A 22597-nucleotide genomic window follows, 5' to 3' on the forward strand; every position below is an offset into this window, starting at 1 on the left:
AATAATTAAAGCTGGTTCTGCGAGATCATTTTTGAACAGCACCGTTTTTCCGTGGTGGTGAAAAAGAAACTGGAAGAATCTATGGCTAAGTGTTGAATTTATGACCCACAAAATTAATCTTCTCCCGTAATTAATTATTGAACTCTGTGTGGAATTTGCTCTTTTTTAAAAACGTGAACAGAGAGAAAGAGAACTTTCTGTGACACATCTTTAACGTGAATAATTTAGAGAGTTAATTCACTCAACTGGCAGGGTTGGGAAATGATTTAAAAGGATAAATTGATTCGTCAAGCTCTGGTGAATATAGAAAAGGGGGTCTCACCACATTGGAAGCATTGGGTGAAGCCCCTCTTTGGAGCAGGTTCTTCACTATGTTCAGATGGCCCATGAACGAGGCTACATGAAGAGGAGTGAGACCAGACTGCAGAGGCAAGAGCAAAAAGGGAGAAGCTTCAGGGGTCGATATGAATGCATCATAGAGACATTAAGTGACATTCAACAGCTTGCAACACTGATATCTGACAGGGGAGACTAGAATGAATAAATACAGCACATATGGCATTCAACATAGATGTTTAAAAAAAACACAAAATGCTTGTTAAAATGACAAGCGATGCTTTGAGTGCCACTTGAAAGAAAATACTTCTTTTTATCAGAACAGTGGGAGTTTTCTCATCTTCAGAGTCGGTCCTTCATGGTCACACTGTCTCACCTCTGTGACAGCTTCTAAGGAAGCGGAGTGCTTAAGCAGCAGGTCCATGGACCGCATGTGGTTCTTCTTGCAAGCAATATGGAGCGGGGTGAAGCCATTCTGGAGACACAAAGGCAAGAGTTCACAACTAGTCCACAGTGTGCAGCCCAATCAAAACACTAAAGGTCACAAGTCAGTTATCTACAAAAGACTGTGATTATATTCTAATATACATTTTTTTAATTTAGCTTTCGGGGTGTGCTCATTTTGCAATCCTGTCTGTACAGTGCTGGTGATGTAAATTAGTAATATGTAAATTTGTACTGTAGCCCTGGACTATAAAAGTAATTTAATTATCAGTTTAGCATCTTTTAAACATGGAGGACGCTCAAAATGCTTTAAGCATGAATTACTGCTCAAACATTTTTCCAGTTTTTATGTGATTTAAAGCAGTAGTTAGTCACCAGAGCCCGTGCGTTGGCTTTGGCCCCCTTGTCTAGTAGGACTTTGGCCATGCGATGGTGACCACAGTGGGCTGCTACATGAAGAGGAGTTAAATGGTCCAGCGTGATATCGTCAATCTCAGCGTTGTATTGCAGTAGCTGCCTGACACAGTCCATGTGATCCCCCTGAGCTGCCATGTGGATGGGGGACAGACCATTCTGTAGGAGGACACAGAGAAAAGGACGTACATGGAGGAAGGAAGGGAGGAGAGAGAATGAGAAGAGAGGGTGAGGGTAGATTTGTCACTGTCATCACAATAAAGTCATGTGCAATGTGCATGTATCGTTCTGTATGGCGAATTAATACTGCCATTAAGATTCATTAGTATCTTAGCCTTTAGAGGGGATATAATCAATCCATGGTCAATGAGGCAGAGATTTTAAATGTTCAGTTAACACACCAATGTTTCAGGCGCTTTGATTTCAGCCAAGTAACCAAAGTTAAATGAAGGAGATGACTTGGATTGATTTCAAATTGAACGCTTAAGTGTTTTTTAGTTGTTGTTTTTTTGATGGCCTTGGAAACATCAACAGAAATATTCCGGGAATTCACACAACATGAAAAAAAAAATCGGTGTTGAGCAGGAAACCCTGATGGTCCCTGCTGATTAGGGAGAGCTGCCAGTAAAGGCTGATATGCAGTCACTGTGACTGCGGTATTTCTCCTAAGTCATCGACTGTACCTTGGTTTTAGCCTGGATGGGAGCACCATGTTCCAGCAGGATCTCGATAATGCGAACATGACCATTCCTGGCTGCACAGTGGAGAGGAGTCAGCTCATCCTGCAAAGAGATGAAGAGGGAGAGCGGCCGGTAAAAGCATTAATACGTGACATAAGAGACGGGGATGAGAACATCAGCAGGGAGGATAACAGATGGGGAGAAATAGATGCTGAGAAGGCATTAAAGCATGCGTCACTGAGGAAATGCCATACACTACCTTTGTTTTGGCATCGATCTGTGCTCCTCTGTCCAGCAGTAGCCTGACCATCATCACATTGCCCCTCCTGGAGGCTATATGAAGGGGCGTGATGCCATTCTACAGGAGCAGAAACAACAAAGTAAGTTTGTTTGTGTCATCCATCACCATTTGAAGTAGATGCATCAAGTCTGCAGATTCCTTGAGATTATGTTTGAAGGTATAATGGAGCTACAGAGTTCAGAGAAAATGACCTATTATTCTTTATATTGTTATTCTTATCACACGCAATGTCTGAACCACATTCATTATTCTTTGGGTGGCGTTTTTGAGCCAGCTGCTCAGATAGACTGACCTTGGGTGTGAAGTTTACATTGGCTCCTCTGTTTAGCAGCAGCTGGGCTACACTCATATTTTCATAGTGCGCTGCAATATGGAGAGGTGTGAAACCAGTCTACAGAGGAAGACACACAAGGGGGAGAGTGAGAGGGCAAATATGGATGATTACAAACTATTGAAAAGCAAGGTTAGTGAGTGCAAGACACGGATTATAAACAGTTTGGGACATAAGGGAACAATTTGATAGATTTTCTTTGCATTCATACTGTTTGTAAACCAGTTCACAAAATAAGTGAGCTCACACCTTGCTGAGTACATCGGCGTTAGGATCGTTCTGTAGCAGCACTGCGGCGGTGCGCGTGTCGTCGTTTCGTGCAGCGATGTGCAGCGCGGGGAGGCGGACCTTGCCCTTGGTGCCATAGTTGATGAGGAGCGCCACAACGTTTTCATGGCCCTGCTGCAGGGCTACGGCCAGGGGGGTGAAGCCGTCCTGAGAAGGGAGAGGAGAGGAACGAAAGAAGGAATGACAAGAAGGACAAGAAGGAATGGAGGCAAAGGAGGGAAAAGGGAGCAAGTGAATAGAAATCCATGCAAAATAACATTTTCTTGAGCAGACACGGTGATAACAGTCATATCTTGTTCCGCACTAATTCTTTGGATCACTTAATTTCTTACATATCATTTGTACACAGCAGTATCAGCAGTAGTAGTTGTTAGGCCGATGATTTTGTTTAGCATTCTAACCCAATCCCACCTTTGTGACCTGTTTTACAATGTGCGATACACACAGACACTATTGATGTCTCAGGATCTAATTACTCATCACCAGTGCAGCTGATCAGGGCAAAAACAGCCTGAGGAGTCAGACATGTACCTCTGTTGGGAGACTCTGATTGGCGCCGTTCTCGAGCAGGAACTTGACCACCTCTAAGTGATTCTCCTGCGCTGCCATGTAGAGAGGGCTGAACCCTTTCTGCTGGGACACAGACATGTTATACACACAATAATACAGACCACAACCCACAATACAAGAGACGCTGTCAGAAACACACACACATCCTCACAGATACTGTATGTAAATATATGTACAGCTCTTTAACAGGTGTGTCACATGTACCCACACACACACACACACACACACAGATTCAGAGACACACACAGCCTGGGCACACTCGCCCACGCACTCTGAGCGAATCTCTTGCTCACAGCTCGAAGTGACTCACGTGTGACTGGGCATTAACGTTGGCACCATAGTTGACAAGCTCAGCCACCACTTTCTCCTGCCCTGCCAGCGCTGCAATATGGAGAGCAGTGTTCCCTTTCTGGAGGTCACACAGACACACAGACACACACACACGTACATATACAGACAAAAACACACACACACACACACACATAGAAAACCAGAGAAGAAAATAGAGTGAATCAGAGGGAAATGATTGCAACCTAATGGCCTAGATAGCTACGCTGACAACTTGACACTGAAATACATCCAGCGGATTGTGTTCAGCCGGTGTGATAACTAAAACAGCGGTGATAAAAGCAGTGCAGTTGTATTCATATTAACATCGTAGGCCTTTAGCTCATTTATAAGCAAAATAACTTCACTGTGAATATTAAAACTGTTGTGCAGACAGGATATTGATTGAGTTAGATGCTGCAGGGACACTGCATTCTTCACATGCTTGGAGGAAAACAGTTTAATTCATGATTTTTTTCCCCTTGTCTAAACTTGTTCCTCAAACATTTTTTTTTTTACAGAAACAACCTGATAGACACAGATATTTGATATCAACATCTTGTTCTGGTGGTGTAACATGACCTTAATCCTGAAAGAACTGAGGTGAGACCTTTCAGTAATCTCATAACACTGCTTCAGTGCTTGTGGTTATTTGTGATAGATGTTGGGTTTAGCGCATGGAGGCTACCTGAACAAGGCCCTGAGTTTCACTAAAGCTCAGACACGGGTTAGGAAAGTGTTGATTTAAGTTAAGTCAGCAAACACATGATGGGAGAACAGCATACCTTGGTGGTGGCTTCCAGCTCGATGCCGGCATGCAGTAGCTCCAGGACCATTTTGACGTGGCCCTCTTTCGAGGCGAGGTGTAACCCGTTGAGACCGTTCTTAGGGAGAGAGTCATACACTCACATTAGAGTCAGAGAGAACATATGAATATACACATTACACATACATAAACTTGGGATGATCTGTGTCTTAAAGCTTCATTACTGGTATAGTAATCCTGTTAATCAGGATTAGTTTAATCACAGTCTACATTAACTGAAAAGTGATAGCAGATCTCTCAGGGCAACTTAATGAGTTAAGTTGTGCCCTTGTGAGTAGTGTAATAGGCTGAGTAACACATTCTACCTTCTTAAATCACTTAATGGAGCGGATCTGTGCAAAGGCCTCTCAGAAATCTCTATAGATCTGTGCCAATCCCTGGCCACTCCTGTCCTTGTCCTCTCTCCTTGGCCTTGTTCACTGTGGTTTTAGCAACCACGACTGTTAACACAGCGGTATCTGATGATCTGTCAGAAATGACTAAATTTGCCATCGGTGCAGTCAGTGTCTTGTGTTTGACTTCTGCAGCTGAACGTCATCATCGCCAACTCCCAACTTCACGTTCCATCTGTTTTAAATCAATTACCGATAACTTACAGTCGCATGCCCCTGTGAGCAGAGCGACATATGCCCCGGTCTCTCCGGCTGCGCAGAACATCACTTGTCTAGTTATAGTACCACCGAAAATAACAGATGAATCCACAGCGACAGCAGGAGGACTAACTTCTGACAAAGTCAACAACCTGAGGAGACTGAGGAGTAAGAAGCAGAGGAGAGGGAGCTGGAAGGAAGACGACTGTTTTTTTATCTGACTCATCTGTTTATCTGTCTGATTGTCTATGTCTCTGTCTCTCCAGCCGGCTTCACGTACACGTAGTGAAGTCTTGAGTTACAAACCGGCCTGCTGTAACCAATGTGGCCACCAGGAGTCTCTACGAGCCACGCTGCTCTCAGGCTTCCCTTCATACTGCAGTGTCACTCAATTCAAATGGGTAACACGGCCTCTCTGGGAGCATGCGCAGAGTGATGGGGAACACACAACATGTGTGAACATCTACAGATTATAGTGTTATTAATTATTAAAAAAATAAAAAATAACACCTTCAGTTACAATTAACACCTACACCTGCAAAGAAAACTCATTTTTGCATCCACAGGCAAGAACACAACGATGTTAGGTAGAAAGACACTTCAATAAATATAGGTGAAGGGAGAAAACGTGGATTTGTGTTGATCTGAGTGTGGCTGTTTGCGTGTGTGTAGGTGTGTGTATATGAGAGAGAGAGAGCACAAACAGGAGCCCGCTGGATTTCAGTTATAGCAAGGACAGGTTATTACTGCAGAATCACATAAATCACATAAAAATACCATCTCTGCCCTTGTCCCAGTCCTCAGTAAAAATCCATCAATATAATAAAATAAATAAAATAAAATAAAGCAGAGGAAGGAAGAAAAAAAAGAACTGAAAGTGAAATATGTGTAAAGGGAAATTAATTGTATTAGAAAATTAAAATTTAGAGCCTTTAGAATCACAATTGATCATGTGGTTCAGGTTGTGGGTTGTGGATATGAAATGCAATTATTGCAGATGATATCCATGGTCATTACTCAGTCCATTATTATCTTAATACACTGATGTTAACGACCCTTGACAATTGAGCCAAAATGCACATTTCCTTTCATTTCAGCAGTCATCTGTCTCCTCTCTCTCTCTCCCTCCCTGTGTTGTGTGTGTGTGTGTATTATATGACGACACACACCGAGGGAGCTGGGAGTTCATTCTTAATGCTCACACTTCCCTCTCACTGGCAGTGTTTTGTCTGAGTAGAAAAGCTCTTGCCCCATTCATTTACCGAACACAACTCCCACTCCACAACTGTCCACATAGTGACAAGTGACTGAGTCCGAACCACAGTCAAGTTTCACACGTTCACATTCACGTCTCATGATATTCACTTGCCTGACTGACACTGCTGTGTTTTTATGGTCATGATGCAACAAGGTGTAAGAGAGCACACAGTGGGCCTGAGGGTTGAAGGAGCTATAATCCTATATAGTTAATTATTTATGTACACCATTTTACAAAAATATAGAGAATCAGGAGGTCTTTGAGTGGTGAGTTTTTTTTATTTTGGGTTAGGGTTAGAGGAGTGTGATGTTTCTTTAGGTTCAAAATATGTTCCTAAGTGAGTTTCTCCATTCAACCAGTTCCATAATCATGATTTTTTTTTACCAGGGCGAGGAGGCTCTTTGTTTCCCACTGTGAGGTGATAACAAGTTCCTCACCTTCCCAGACAATTATGCAAGAGGAGGTCAAAACTTTGTGAATTTACTATTCTTTTCATTTATTTATTTAAAAAGGGACCTATTATCTTCATTTACATCTAAGTGTTTTATTCTATGACTCCAGTAGGGTAGGTTTATGATTCACTGTACAGAAAAAAGTCTTTATTTGACTCAAACTGCCTGTTATGCAGCTGAGACTCTGAGTGTAACAGGCAGCATTTGCTCAAGTCTCCACTTTCCTCTGATTGGAAATGGGAACGTCTAATATCCCTCAGTACATGTTCCAGCCCGACTTCGATCCAGAATATGAGAGTGACATCAACCGCAACAAGGATCACAGCAGGATGTCTCTAGTGGTTGGTGAACATTAGACCCATTACTGCTTATAGAGTCACATAATGGTGAATTCAGTCTTTCAATCACAATGTGAATATTAACATTTCTTTCTGTATTTGCCCTTGGTTGTATGTGATGGATGTGATAAAATGCAGACTAAAGCGGAAAAACATCCGCTGTGAGATAATACCAAGGATAATGTTACGAGTAAAATGTCATAGTGATATCTGAGTACTGTAAAAGGAAAGTTGAAAAAAAAATCTAGGGTTCAGATTAGTCAGTGCCTGAGCTTCTCTGTCACAGGGATTACTTTAACATATTCACCATATTTTGAATCATCTGCCAAGTTTCACATGAACATATGAAATCTCTCTTCAAGAAGGCAGTTCAAATTTTGGACAGGAGACCTCTTCATTTTCATTATTGTATTATTTTAAAAAAGTTGAATATTCTTAACCTAAATAGTTATCAGATCTTCATGGATGTTTGTCTCATTTTTAAAGTCTTAAATGCTCTTGCCCCCCTAGGCGTACAGTAGGACTGAATTCTGTCAAGTTGTCGTTTCTGTAAGAGGTACACATTCCTGGAACAAGTTACCACCACACATCAGAAACTGTGACAACTACTTACTCTTTTTAAAAAAATCTCAAACATTGGTTAAAAACAATTCAGACATACTCATATAGCATAAATACTGTTATTAATCCAATGCCTGTTCTCAGGGGCTTTTGTTCCATTGATATTTTAATTTTTAACTGAGGGTTAAAATGTTTAGTTATAATATTGTTTGTTTTGATATTGTCTGCCTGTGTCTTGTTTTGTAATTGTCTATATTGTATCATTTGTAGCATTTGTGCTAAGTCTGGCACATTAACATTGATGCTGCAGCAATGTTGATTAATGTGCATTGTCCCAATTCAAAAAATACAAAAATGAAATAAAATGAAACATCCAACATTATAATGTGATGAAGAAAATAATGAAAATCATAATAGTTCTTCTTTAAACTCTTCACTTGATAGTTGTGAGCTCCCTTAGGCAGACAGAAGGCACTTATGCATTGAATTAAATCCATTACTGGCACTTGTATCTGTGAATTTGTTGAGAATAACGTTAGAGGCTATTTTTTGAGATGTTCTTTCAGGATTATCTATATCATTTTGGCACTACTGTAATTGTCAGACTTTTTGCTTCTCATGATCCCAGAAGAAGGTGTGGCGTTCTGGTCTAACAGTGCATGCTCTCCAATGTTTTAGATTTTGTGTTCAGAGCAGAAGAGAAGCCGGAGAGCATTAACGAGAGGAACCAGTGAAACTAGACATAACTGTTTACATATCCCAATAGCAGCTCTGGGATCTAAATGAGGGAAGTGGAAGGTTGTTTCAAGGAAAAGAAAGAAAGTGTGGAGAGATTTCTCCTGAGAAACATTACCAGCTCAAGCAATAAAGTTCTCTTGCCTTGGTCTGCTCCTGTGATGGGCTCAGCGGCGCTCTTTCATTTTTTATTATGCACTGACAACTCAATATTTCTCCATTAATATTCAAAAACTACTGGATCCACATTCAATTTCTTTTTGACACAGTAAGTTCCCACTTCTTGCAGAATTGATTTCCTCCACAGACCATGTATGGGCATCTCTCTGTAACCGAGCCACCGGCTTTCCACGTAAATTTAAAAAACCATAACCAATGTATCAATGTACTGACGGTAACAGTAGAGACATGTGAGGAAGCCAAGTGTGTGCTTCAGCATTTCCTGAAACAAATGAAGGCGTAATCTTTTATTTAGTGTGATGCTTGGAGTAGGTACTGCTGAATAACATGGATACTAACTAATTGAAATAGATTTTTGATATGAGCCATAATCTAATTTGTTGTTTTGTTAATTGAAATCTCTGGGTAGCGTCTGTTTTGTTTTGTTTTTCATCCCGCTGACACACACACACACACACACAGAGGAAAACAGATCGTGAGCTGATTGGTGAGCTGTCTGAAACTATCTTACTTGATTAGCTGTGTTGATGTCGAGTCCATTCTTGATGTGATCCAGAGCTTTGTCCAGGTTCCCTGAACGGGCCGCACGCAGGAAGCTGGTGGATGCATCGGCCTGTAATGAACAGAGAGAGGAGAACAGTTGAAAAGGGGAGGAAGACAAGTGCATTTACTTAAGTACAGAGCTCATATAAACAGAAGATAAGAGATGATGTTGCAAAACACACTGATACATCGTGCACCACTGAAGGTTATGGACGGAAATATACACAGATACTTCAGGAACAACAGCAGCTCCTCCTCCTCCATCATCCTCAATGTCAGGATAAAGTTGCAATAAAAGCCCCAGTCAGGTTACACACAATATCTTATTATAAAAAAATATAACAATCACTTAAGGGCAAGATACAAGACTATATACAGGGAATACGATACTACATCCATTGGCTCATCTGCCCTCTGTAAGAGGCTAAAAATGTCAGTCTCCTTACAGTCGAGCTTCGCCCACGCTGTGAGTTTGGCAGGCATTCATAGCCGAGCGCACCTCGCCACGAGCTCCGCTGTCTGCCCGTCTGATCTCGGAGGAAAGCTCCCGTGGCGTGTGTGCCTCCGTGTGTGTCCGTGTTTGTTTGTACACCCACCTCTGAATTCATTCATCAGCCAATAGCGTGATGCGTTTGACCTGCATACAATGAGATGTTTCCCATCGCCCTGGAGAGGAAATACTGCGCAACGCACCGAGCTCGTGACCCGTCTCTCCACCCCCGTCACAGGCAACGTTACGCATCTGTCTGAGCTGTTATTTTCAAGTGCTTTAATTGCACTGAATTGCTGAGAGATACTCCTGCCCTTTTGAAATGACTGAGACATGTTTGTTTTTTTCCCTCTATCCTCACTTATTTGTGCTGATGCATCAGGAGCCATTGTTCTTTGTCTGTGTGGCTGACACACTGCATTAGACTTTATCTGACAAACAAATTAGACAATATTCTTTAGACATCTTCTTCCAACTTTAATTTCCATTTACTCCATTAGTCTCTGTTTTACTCATTGATTCGCCCTAAACTGAGCTCCTTTGACATTTTGTTAAGTAAATCGCAGGTTTAAAACTTAATGTGTTTTTCACACCCGCTGCTACAGCAAAAAGCTAATGCTGGATATTTTCCACTCCACTGTGTGTGTTTAAACAGACCGAGGGGTCTGACTGCTTTCCCAAGCCACTGAATATTATCAATGTTACGGCTTTGGTTAATGTCTAATAGCTTCTTTTTTGATGTGTTTTGTTTCTTCCTCTACCTTCCCAGCACCAAGATGTCAGGTGGCAATATCAACTCTTCACCAACTACTCATCTCTTTGCTTTGAACATGAGAGCTGCACATTACTAAGCACAAGAGAACTGAGGATCTGGACTTCAAACAGCAGTTGTCACTGACAGAAGCCTCTCCAAGTGTCGGCGCTGCTGTATGTTTTAGTCACAGACTTCCTAAAATTAGAAAACTGGCATAGGGAAACATGTATTAATGTTGTGACTTTATTCGGCAGCTTTGAGCCGTTTCCGATTTCACACTTAGCTCCTTTCATTTTTTCTGTTTTCAATTTTTTTTCTTCTGTGCCCTGGTGCGTTGATGATATGTCACTAATCATAGTCTCCACCTGCACCCTCCTCCTCTTCTTCATACCTCCACACTGCTGCTTCACAAACCAGATTTCTGTGTGCCTCCATCTTTTGAAGAATGTGTTTTTAAAAAGAGCAGGTAATTTTCTGTCTCTATATGTTTGTGTGTGTGTGCACACTGAGCAATGAACTGACCACATTTTGCAGAAAATAGAAAAGAAAAAATCACACACCACCTTCCACAAACTCGTTCCATGGCGGTTTGTGTTGTGTCCGTGCTGCTGTCAGGCTAGAATCCATTTTCCTCCACTACACTGCCTCCATCCTTCCTCTCATCCTTTCCCTCTATCACAGACATGAGAGCTGTGAATCAGTTCACTTCTACTGTATTTGTAATCACCAGCTCAGTTACACCAAATAATCAGATTACTGAAACCTCACACTATGCATCACTCAGCTCCCTGCCTCTGACCTGCCTGTGCACAAATCTGATTTTCCTTTTTTCCTGCTGCCTCTCCCATCCCTGTGATTTCCCTTTTTGTTCGACTCACACATCCATCTCTGTTATTTGTGGTCTTTTAGGTGTTAAAACATTTTGTGATGTGATTCTTGGGCTAAAAGGACCTACATTATTAGCTCATGTAATCTACCCCTCTCAGGTGATTGATTATTAGGCCAATTCAACTTAAAGGTTATAGCTACAACTTTTTCATCAAAACGATTAATTTTTCAAAAATAATAAATCCACAGAACGTCTATGGGGTGCAGAATAAAAGTATTGATTTTACAGATTTTTTTTTATAGTAGGCTATATAAATAATTGTTTTATAAATTTTGACGGGTCCAAAATATATAAATATTTACATCTGGTTACGTTGGCAACGTCGACATGAAATGATCTCTGCGCCAACAGCATTAGTACGTTGATGTCACGTGAGGCGGAGCTCAGGGGGGGCCAGATGTGATAGCTCTGTGGAAAAAATGGCATCATGCTAATGCTAATGCTAATGCATCTGCAGATGAGTTAGTGTGAAATGATTCAGATGTGTTTCCATACCGCTGTCCACACTGGAGCTGCTGCCCGTTAAATATGGTTAGCGTTAGTTTAGCTTTAGCTACTAGCCGCTCCCTATAGGCGTACCTGGCAACCAGTACAATTGAAGGAGGAATAACACTTGTAGTTAACACCTTTAACTTTCTCATTCTCACAAAGGACAGATATTTTCCTCCTTTGTGGCTATAAGTATGTCTGTAATAGGAGGCTGGATTGTCCACGCAACAGAACTGGAAAAATACAAATGAGCATGACTAGAAACACAAAGTCACAGCATTACAACAGCACAGCAGTTTTCCTGAGCTCAGACCACAGCAGCAGGAAAAGATGCAACAGCAACACAACCACCACACTGCAAAAAAAAAAAAAAGTCAGCCCAACAAGCTATGTTACAGTTTTTCTCTGTTGGTTTGGCTCATTTCTTGAAACAGAAATTACATTCTTAAAACTATAAGACCATTTGGCCAAACAGTCTTACAGTTCTGCACAACATTACAGCTCACTAGCAAAAGCGCATATCTCTCCCAAAACTGTTCACACATGCTTCAAAACTAGATTCCTTTACCATGTGAAGTGTCAGTACCATCAAAATGGCAAAGATCTTTCTCAATTGCTTTTGGCTCATTTGCATTCACTTAGTGCTTTTACCAAAAATAAACTGGATGGTTCAGCATAACACCATGGATGAGCTGCAGAACCTCATATCTCTCCCAAAACAGTTTACTTATGTGTCAAAACCAAACTTCTTTCTCATGTAAGTAGTCAGTGCCCCCAAAATGCATCATCCCTGTGGCATTCTGTGAGCACTGCAAGTCAAAATGCTTAGATGTTTTGTCACTATGGCAGAGACGTATAAAACCTAAGAAAAGGACTTTACAGTAAGAGCAGCCTCCAAAGTTTGACATCACACACACTGCACTCATATTGCCAAGGAGCCTACATAAAGTAACTCAAGATTATGTACTGTAAAAACAAAATGTATAGGCCTACAGTTCTCTGTACATGTATGAAATATGAACACAAAAAAAAAACAGAAAAAATATACCAAGCCTATAGTGCAGTAAACAAAGTTTCACGAGTAGAGACATTTTCACTGGTCATCACTGTCATCACCCTCTGTCTCCTGGCCACCATCTTCATCCTCCTGACCATCCATACGCTGCGCTCTGATTGGCCACATATTTTCATCAACATCACAGCGGATATTTTCCTTGAGCAGGGAGTTGCTCATGATAATTTTCTTGGCCAGGTACCTCCATGTTTATACTGCAAAAGGTACAGGCCCTAGCCAAGCTCTATATATACGCGTTTGGCAGCATTCACAATCATAGACAGCACCAGTCAGGTAGCTAAACAGCTGATTGATTGGTCATCTGAGATGTAGGAACTCCTCCTTCGTTAGTCAAGTTCTAATTTCACCTGACTGTCAATTACTGTCATGAATTTATGAAATGCTGCAAGAAATTCATATGGTTTTCATGGTATTAGCCTACAGTATGTTGACTAATTTTGACAGTTGAACAGACTATTGTGCATATGATGATTTACACAGTGAAATCATGCTGACATGTTTTGGAGAGAGCAACCATTAGACTGAGAATCAACTAATCAGCTTAGATCAGCAAGATCTATTCATTTGGAAAATGTGCTAAATGTATGCCCATTGTGCTAACTCTAGGGTACTTGTACATAACCATTTGCAAAGATGCACTAAGACACTTGAGACATGTACTAAGACATTTGCAATTTGATGAAATCAATGAGAAATGCCATTCTGTTGTGAACATTTGCAAGGTGGTTTGGAGATTTGTCCATGTTATTTTGAGAATGTAATTTCTGTTTCAAGAATTGAGCCAAACCAATAGAGAAAAACTGTAATATGTAAGTGTGGTCCTATTTCATCCGGTTTTAAGTAGGAACAAACATCGACAGCTACCACTTGTGGAAAATGCTCACGAGCGTTCCTATCCTTTGTGAGTTAAAGAGGTGTAGGTTCTTTTGCAATTCCTTAAGAAACCCCTCTGCAGCTGATGGGGACACAAACACAGGGCTGAAGAAGTGAGTGTACACACATGGATGTATACAAGCGTCATATTTGCTCTGTTATTACAGAGCCATATTCCTCAGGCTTTGGCCAGCCTCTGAAAACTCACAATGCTGACCTGACAGACAAGCAGGACAACACTGAGACAACACCAGACAGTCGATGGCAGGCACATGCAAACAGAAAAAACAACAACTTGTACACCACTTTAAATGAAGCAACATAATGTGAGATCCCACAAAATCACTGTTATACAACAGCGTCAATACAAGTGTTGGACTTGGAATCAGAATTGACTGTGTCCTGCAGCCAAATCTTTATGACTTATACACACGGAAAGACTTTGACAAACACACGCAGTAGAGGCATGTATGATTAATGCAGACACACACACACACTCACACACACAAAAAAAAGTCAATCGATATACTGTATTATGTTAATCTCATTGAGAGCTTTTAAGGTATCATCCTATTACTTACCCCTAAGCTATGCCATTATACTCTTGTCAGCAGGCCAGACATCAGTTCAACGTCTTTGTTCACTTAGGCAAATAAATACCACCCACTTCCTTAAAAGATGCACGCACAAACTGAAGATTGTCTGATCGTTAACGCTCCAAATCACCAAACACGTTAAAACTGATCACCTGTGGTTAAATCCTCTGGTCTCTCCAGCTGAGAGAAGCGCACATGACCGGCCACCAAAACAAAACAACATGTCGGCAGAGGGGAAGATGTGTGTGACACTGATATAACATGCACCATCTGCAATGAATGACTGAAATGACCGGTATTGACAGATATCAGATAGATAGATAGATAGATAGATAGATAGATAGATAGATAGATAGATAGATAGATAGATAGATAGATAGATAGATAGATAGATAGATAGATAGATAGATAGATAGATAGATAGATAGATAGATAGATAGATAGATAGATAGATAGATAGAGTTAATATTCTCAGTGAAACACACCAACTCATATACTTTGTGCAGGGCTAAAAATAGACTCTTTTTCAAACATGTAGACATGACAAAAGCCAGAAAAAGGCAGAGACTTCAGATAGTAGCACTGCAGCGGAGAATATTATTGAATCATAACTGTCATCACTACAAATTCAAGTTTGCAATTGAATCAGTTGTATCTGTGCTATAATTGGTGCACACATCTGAAATACAGACAAGCAAGTGAAAGAAACTAGGTTGGTAGAAACGGTTCTCACAAGATGAGTAACACCTCATTCAACAAAAGACGAGAGCACTGAGTCACACAGATTCAATATGAGCTGTTATATAAGCTAATGTAAAATTTACATGTATGTGACTGATTTAATTATCTGAGAAAGTGATTTTAATGTTCAGCAAGATTTACGTTAGAGTGTTTCAGGACTGATTTAATTGTCCTCACTGCAGGACTCTTGCTTTTGTTGGGGGTGGGGTGGTGGTGGAGCACAAATTCAGTCTCTGAATACCACAAACTGCGTGTGCTGGGAGCGTTTGATGGTTTTCTCTTCCGTGGGCCTTCTCTGACAGAAGTCATTGGCAGAACGTTGCATACGTGTACTTATTGTAGTGACAGCTCCTGTCACTTCTGATTTTGAAATGAGTCCTTGTGTCACTTCAAGTTGAGCTTTCTCCTTAAAGTTCAACGTGCATTTCATCTCCTCTGCACTGTGACTCGGTAGGTGCATTTTTTTTTTTCATCGCTACCATATAACATATTACTGATGTCGGCACAGAGGGAGGACGTGCTAACGTCTGTGTTTATCTAGTCAGACCTTTAATCATTAAACGTGTTGATTGTGAAATCAGCAGGAAGGGAAGATGAGCAGCTTTATGTTTTAAAGTAGAGACTTGGAGTGCTGTTGACGTCATGGTCTATTTTACAACATTATTTACAGTGTATTATGTGTGAACCTCTTTGCATATGTTTGTATAATGGAGTGATGTGACCATGAACATGAGTACATTCATTATTTAATAAGGTGCAACAACTAATGTGCAGGAATTAAGTCATCAGATTTCCTGCTTCTGTTTATTTAACAATATAATCTTTACTGTCTTTATCCACTATTATTATTATTATCTGCTTGTGTCCGGTGAGTGCATTTAAAACAAGTTAGTTTACATTATTACATTTGGATTACTGAACATTAAAGTGATATGCCAACATTTTTTTTTCGTGTTTTGCCTCACTCCCAAGTCCATGACAAGCAGATAGAAACCATCCTTTCGACTGTGCGTGAAGTAACAAGGGAGATACGGGCAGAGCTGGCGCGCCGCTAATTAGCTTAGCTCAAAGGCTGGAAGTGCATAGGTAGTGTTAGCCTGCCTCCTACCTGAGCCGAAATCAGCAGTCAGAAGCTAATTTAATTCTATCTCTAAACTCTGTAAATATATCACTTTATCAACATTTCAGACATTTAAGGTGAGAAAGTAGCCGTTTAGATCAGCAGTGTGTCGTTAATTTGTCTAAATACCAGCTGTTTACAAGCTGGCTGTTGTGACCAACGCATTTTTGGTTACTTTCACAAAATAAAACACCCGTTGCCCTTTACATACAGAAAACCATGACGATAGAATTTGTGCTTTTACTTTAAAATAGGAAACTAACCTACCATCGATGTAGCTAGCTTGAACCAAAATAAACCGTCTTTGCTTGAACCCTCCGTTTTGACCGATCTCGTCCCGTTACCGGCATTTGACCGCTCAAGATGCCTTACCGGAGAGTTTTGTCAGCTCTGAGACGAAGATTGGTCCGTTTAGTGTTGCTGAAGAGTGTCTCTGATAACTTTAGGTGGAGGCAGGCTACCATTACCGATACACTTCCAGCGTTTGAGCTAAGCCAATTACCGGCGATACGGGCTCTCCCTCGTTACTGCACGCACAGTCGAAAGGATGGTGTCTATCTGCTTGTCATGAACTCGGGAGTATCGGCGTATCCCTTTAAGATAAAATACTACTATTGCACAGGGAATAAGAAGTCACTGCAATATGGCTTTTTAGTTGTATTTGAGGACTTCAGTTTGAATGGAGGGATATTAATATATCTAAGCATCTGTGTATCGATTTGATGGTATCAATAATCTTCTCAGTATTAAACTTCTCACTGTCTTACATCATTGCTAACACAGAGAGGAGGAAATAGAAAAGAAGAGAGAAAGAGAGAGGGGAAGAAACAGGGACATGGACAGAGACAGACATCTTAATATCTTGAAACCAATTCAACTCTTCAGAGAGATGAACCTACGAGAGCAGGTGGAAATTCAACAAGAGACTAAAACCAACAATGTTTTGACTGAGGAAGTGCAGGAATATTAAGATGAATACTGGTGGGCATTCAAAGATTACAAGTGTTGATGGGAAAATAGTGGCTATTTGTCACTGTGAGCATAAAACAAGAAAGTCATTCCCACAAGGATAAAAACAAATGCACATGAAGAGAAAAAATTGCACGTGCACAGAACTTAACTAAAAATAGCTGCAGTGCATACATAGATGCCACAGTATGTTAGTGCTGGCACCAACACGAGGGGAGATGGATCACAGTAATGAACCCTCATGGGTTTAAACAAAGACCCACTTCTACTACAAAAGACAGATTCCCCATGCGAACGCACACAGACATAGAATAAGGACAGGCATGAAATGTAACGACGCACACTCTCACAACAGAGGATACACACTGATTTGCAGGCTCTGACAGCCTAGCAGAAGCCTTGCAGGCCTCTCCCGCGAACTCTGTCTCACAAACGTTTGTGCATGAACATACACTGATGAGTGTTTGGTGTGAACACACACACACAACGTTTAAAAAAAGCTACATATTGCACATTTATTCAAAACACATTTCAGCACCGTGAGTGCTCATGATTTTATCATCCAGCCCCGAATCCAGGAAGTGTTAAGGACGCCCTCCTCCGCAGATAAACGCAGATAGGGACCTTTTACACCTGGCAGCATCACAGCTGAGAGCGGCACAGTCGCAACACAGGGGCAAAGCAAAACCAGGCAGCTAATTTATCACTTCTGATATTACTGGCACTATTTCCTCTTCCCCACTTGGATCCACAGTCGAGTAATTCCCTAATTCCCTCAACTCAGACCTGGAAGAGTAAAACATTTCCTCAGCAGGAAGACCCAGAGTTAATGAAAAACACTGATCGGTATTATCACATCTTCTGATAATAATCTAGACCCTGTTCCTAACTGCTCTACACTCACAGCCAGCAGCCAACCCCCTCTGTCCTCCATCTGAACAAGAACTTAAAATTGAACTCTACAATTTTCCTCTACAGTCATTCAATAAGAAATGAGTCGCCTCAGTCTGACTTTTGATTGCACCATAATTCAACAACCGGTGTCGTGATGAAAATGGTAGAGGGCAATTGAAAGATTTCAACTTCCATCATAAATGGTGTGATTAAACAAAAAGGTTTGATTCACATCTGAACATTAGTCTGTAAAATGAATAATGTCACAGACAGGCTGGAACAGGAACGGAAAAGGATCAAATTAATATCTGACCAATGCATTAAGTGTAGATCGCCATTTATTGTTGTATCTGACATTATTATGTGCCAGGTAAATTTAACACTATAAGGGTGTTATTGCACATGTTATTACACATTAAATTACATATCCAGTTTTTATGCCAATCTGACTGAATTTGTTATTTCAAGGACTACACCATTGTGTATCTAGAGTATTTGTTAGAGATAGTACAGTACATGCAAATGATACTAGCCTAACCTAAAAAATGAAAAAAATAGGTGCCATAATTTTACACTGCTGAGAAGGGTGGAGATCAATTCAGGAGTATGTCTGTGCCTGGTGAGATGAAGTCATAGCCCTGAAAATGAAAAATCAATTGAGTCCAGCAGACTCTCCAGCACTGGAGTTGATTCAGTATTGATGGATGGTTGAAGGGCAGCAGTCTGTGAGTGAGATGGTGCCCGCAGATTCACAAGTGGAGGTTTGTAAGGCACACGGCTTCAAGTGATGCTTTCTGTATGTACTGCAGGTAGAAACAAACACCTAAAGTCACATGCAGTGAATGTAACTTTTCCATTTCAAGACTTGCGTTTGATTGTTTTGATCATTTTTTCATTAATTAACAGATTTTTTTCATCTTTTTTGGCATAAAAATCAAAACAGAAGATCTAATTAAAAATAAATGGCTTGTTATGAAAGACTTTCTGCACTGTAGCTTTTTGAAGTTCTGCACTTTGCACAAAAGACTGTTGACATAATAATAAATAGCAAAGATGTCAGATAAGTGTCCATGCAAGTTAATGAATTGCTCAGGGCTTTCCAATCAGAGGGCTTCATACTGTAAAGCTATGTATGATGTGTTAATCCAGTGTAGCTTGCTCTAAATCCCCACACATAATACCACCGAGCTGTAGATGTGTTATAGGGCCTGTACAACTATACAACCATATCACCAAGAGTCTGTTAATAAAGGTCCAAGGGCACCTATACTTGTAAACAAGTACCGGCACCATACACGCTGATGCTAAAAACTTTACTGAATTCCCTTGCTGCTCATCTCAAGCTTTAGTTGCATTTTATCTTAAAAATTAAAAAAAATAAGAGTTAAAAACTGAATTAAAGATTAAATCATTTGTTCAGATGAATATATTTTTGCAGTGCACCAAATTCCTCCTTCCTCCTGAAACAATGATGAGACACATCAAAACGAGGATCTTCCTGTTGTCTTCTCTATCGCTGTGCTAAAACAGAGCATCTGAAATATTTATAGCCTCTGTCAGGCCACTGCTTCTGCAACCCATTACAATCAAAGCATGCTTTTCCTTCTTTTTCTACATATAACCTCATGTCTACTTCCAACGCTCTAATGCTGATAACTGGGCCTGTCTATGTGTAATACGTAGGTTTACATTATATTATGTCTGAGAAACGCACACATGCTGATATATATATAATACAAAATATTGAGAGAAATTGTGAAAAACAGGCCCACACACATACAAGTACTGTACACATATTATGCATGTGTACATGATTAATATTGCACCTCCTGCTTTCTGCCATGATTATGTTAATCTACAGACACATGCCAAAATGTAACACATTATACTAAAAAATAATATGTATCGGAAGCTTCCTCTACATCTTTTTGGTTTTAGTGTGAAACAGCCAAAAAGGAAAACTGTAACATCCTCCTCCAAACTACATAATTTATCATCCTTCCATTTAAGTTCCTCGGTCCAAACCCTCACTTCATAATCTACTGTCTCTCGAGAATAATCCCCAAGATCACAGATGCGGTGTACACACATGCGCAGAGGAAATACACCTTTCTGCCATTTTGCTAAACATTTTCATTGCCTTTGGTAGATTTGTTCAGGTATATTTTCCTTTTTAAGTCATCTGCCTGTCTCTCCTTGACATGTAGTCCCTTTGTTTTCTATTTCTCTCCTTGCATTAAGCCTACAGCTCAGAAAAAAAGGAGACACAAAGGAGAGAGCAAGAGTAAGGGACAATAAAGTGACAGAGTGAAGCAGAACTCCTGAATTCATTTGCTCAGTTACACATGATAACCCCTCATTTCTTCTCATCCCTACTTCAACATGTCTCTCTCATCCTCACCCTCACATCTCTTCCAGCTTTGTACAACATCTCCCTCCCTCAGTCTGCCTGCTCTCTCTCTCTTTTCATAACCCTTCAATATTTATGAGCACTGCAGAAATGCTACTAGCAAAGCATGCTGGGTAGAGCTGTCCCTCAGAGTCTGCTCCTGACGTCATCACTCTGTGCTGACATTCTGGGCTCCCTGCCCCGACTCAGTATCTGAACTCCAGTCCAGTTCCCTGCTAGCATCTGATATGTGAAGATACATTGAAATATCGGACAGGAAGTAGTGTGTCATCTGGGAAGTCAGCCAAAAACTACAGTAAAAACAGGCTTTTGACTGCACATAATGTCTCAACTAAAACTGTTAAAAACAAAAAAAAGTTAAAGGCTTGGTAAATGAGTGGCATGTACAGTATTGGTTGTACTGTATCTCACAATTCGATAAGAAAAAACACTTAATAAATTGATGAAATATACACAGGTCATTACATAATAATGGATACATAAAAAGGCCATAAATCATTACGGAGAAACATATGAGGGGAAAAGAATTACTGTTTGCGCAAGTCCCATGTTAGACAATAGGCTACCCAATGCAGACAAATTGTGATTAACTGCAATATTATTGAAAAGCAGGCTGACAATGGGGCCTGGTTTTGGCAGACATTTTGGCGTGTCATTGCTGGACACGCACAGGTGTTACTAATAACCTTTAACGATGGCTCAGCCCAATTAGGTGCCAAAATGATTATGAATTACACCTGTGCTGTTCGCCATGAAATAGGTCCTATACTCCCACTACAAGAACAGTATCTATTTGAAAAAATACACCATAAAAGAAAGAGAAAGACACGCTCATAAGTCTACACAAAGATGTTCTGTACTATCCACCACAGCATATAATATAGAGCATTTTTAGAAGATTATTTTTCACCAGATGCTCGTGGAGCCCTCCTGATGAATGTTCTCTGTAGCAGTTAAGGGGCTTGGGGCTGATTGGCCAATGCATCATTATAGCTTTGCTGGGAGCAACGCAGGCTGTGATTGCCCCATCAGCTTTGATTGGCATATAGGACATCAAATAAGCACCACATGATTCAGAAGTGGATTTCAGCTGTATCTGATAACATGGGATTTGATGGGACCTACATTAAATGTGCCTTTCACTAGCTCTTAAAATCCTCACAAAACCCCTTCAAACATAAGCTAAAAGCTTTAAAGCAGATGTTTCTGGGAAACACACATGTTTATTTCCTGGTAACAAGTCACATGATCCCACTCTCATACTGTACCTGCCTGTTAAATATGAAATAATACCCCGATACAGTAGCTATCTAGGTTAGTTTAGCAATCTAGGTTATGTGACTCAGTTTCCAGGCAACCAGCAGATTCCAGGAAGTTCTTAGTTGCATCCAGATGTAGAGTAGTCTTGCTCGCCTTTCTCCAGAGAAGAAAGGTCTGGCAGATACAGTAATGAGTCCTAAGGAGCAGAATGTAGTTTGCATTTTAGCACTTCCTGTTTTTTTTCCCCCTTTCTTTTTAACACGTTTTGGTTAGATGGCTTACATGTCAGCCAATACCCAGGCCCTGATTCTACACCAGGGCCAGTTACTAAAGTGGCTAAATGAGACTACAGTGCCTTATCACGCAGTCTTGTTGTGTTTATACTTGTGGCTTTGTATACTACAAATACATTTTAAAAAGCTTGCATACAAAATCGAACAATTTGAAAGTTGCGTCGTGGGGAGTCGTAAAACTGTGATGTAGTTTGTTCACAGCTTAACAATAGATCTTTGAAGATTTATTCATGAAGATTATCCTGCTGAACAAAACATGCAAGAATCATTAACTTTTGTTTGCCACAAATCTTACTTTCAGCAATAATCCAAAAGCCAATGTAAAAATCCCATTGGCTTTTTGTCAAGGAAACCAGGCTGATAGGCTACTTCCAGATGTGCCCACAAAAATATACGGTAATCCTCCCTGCAGCGCTCTATGCGGGCCATGTAAAACAGTGATTTGTCGTTTTTATACTTCACTGTCCTATATAATTTAACAAATTAAATGTATTTTTTTCAATTAGTAAACAGGCTGCATGATGGAACATGAAAATTAACACACAGACGGGAGATTGGCATCAGTTCTCT

At 40.5% G+C, this 22597-nt stretch overlaps 1 protein-coding gene across 46 annotated transcripts in view; it reads right to left on the reverse strand.

Annotated features, from left to right (window-relative positions):
• Positions 1 to 22597, reverse strand: part of ank1b (ankyrin 1, erythrocytic b) — a 71161-nt gene that overhangs the window by 26332 nt on the left and 22232 nt on the right. For 26 of the 46 annotated variants that reach the window (XM_085793619.1, XM_085793617.1, XM_085793609.1 and 23 more), the window contains exons 2-12: positions 9143 to 9244; positions 4477 to 4575; positions 3675 to 3773; positions 3326 to 3424; positions 2756 to 2941; positions 2468 to 2566; positions 2134 to 2232; positions 1878 to 1976; positions 1156 to 1353; positions 713 to 811; positions 323 to 421 (exon numbers count right to left, since the gene is read on the reverse strand). In XM_085793619.1, the coding sequence (XP_085649745.1) occupies positions 323 to 421; positions 713 to 811; positions 1156 to 1353; positions 1878 to 1976; positions 2134 to 2232; positions 2468 to 2566; positions 2756 to 2941; positions 3326 to 3424; positions 3675 to 3773; positions 4477 to 4575; positions 9143 to 9244 (1278 nt within the window). Of the gene's footprint in view, positions 1 to 322; positions 422 to 712; positions 812 to 1155; positions 1354 to 1877; positions 1977 to 2133; positions 2233 to 2467; positions 2567 to 2755; positions 2942 to 3325; positions 3428 to 3674; positions 3774 to 4476; positions 4576 to 9142; positions 9245 to 22597 lie in introns of all 46 variants that reach the window. The other 20 variants (XM_085793618.1, XM_085793607.1, XM_085793599.1 and 17 more) reach the window with 1 other exon arrangement.

The sequence above is a fragment of the Trachurus japonicus genome, chromosome 12 (assembly GCF_045865225.1).
Source record: "Trachurus japonicus isolate A0001 chromosome 12, Traja_1.0".
Classification (NCBI taxonomy): domain Eukaryota; kingdom Metazoa; phylum Chordata; class Actinopteri; order Carangiformes; family Carangidae; genus Trachurus; species Trachurus japonicus.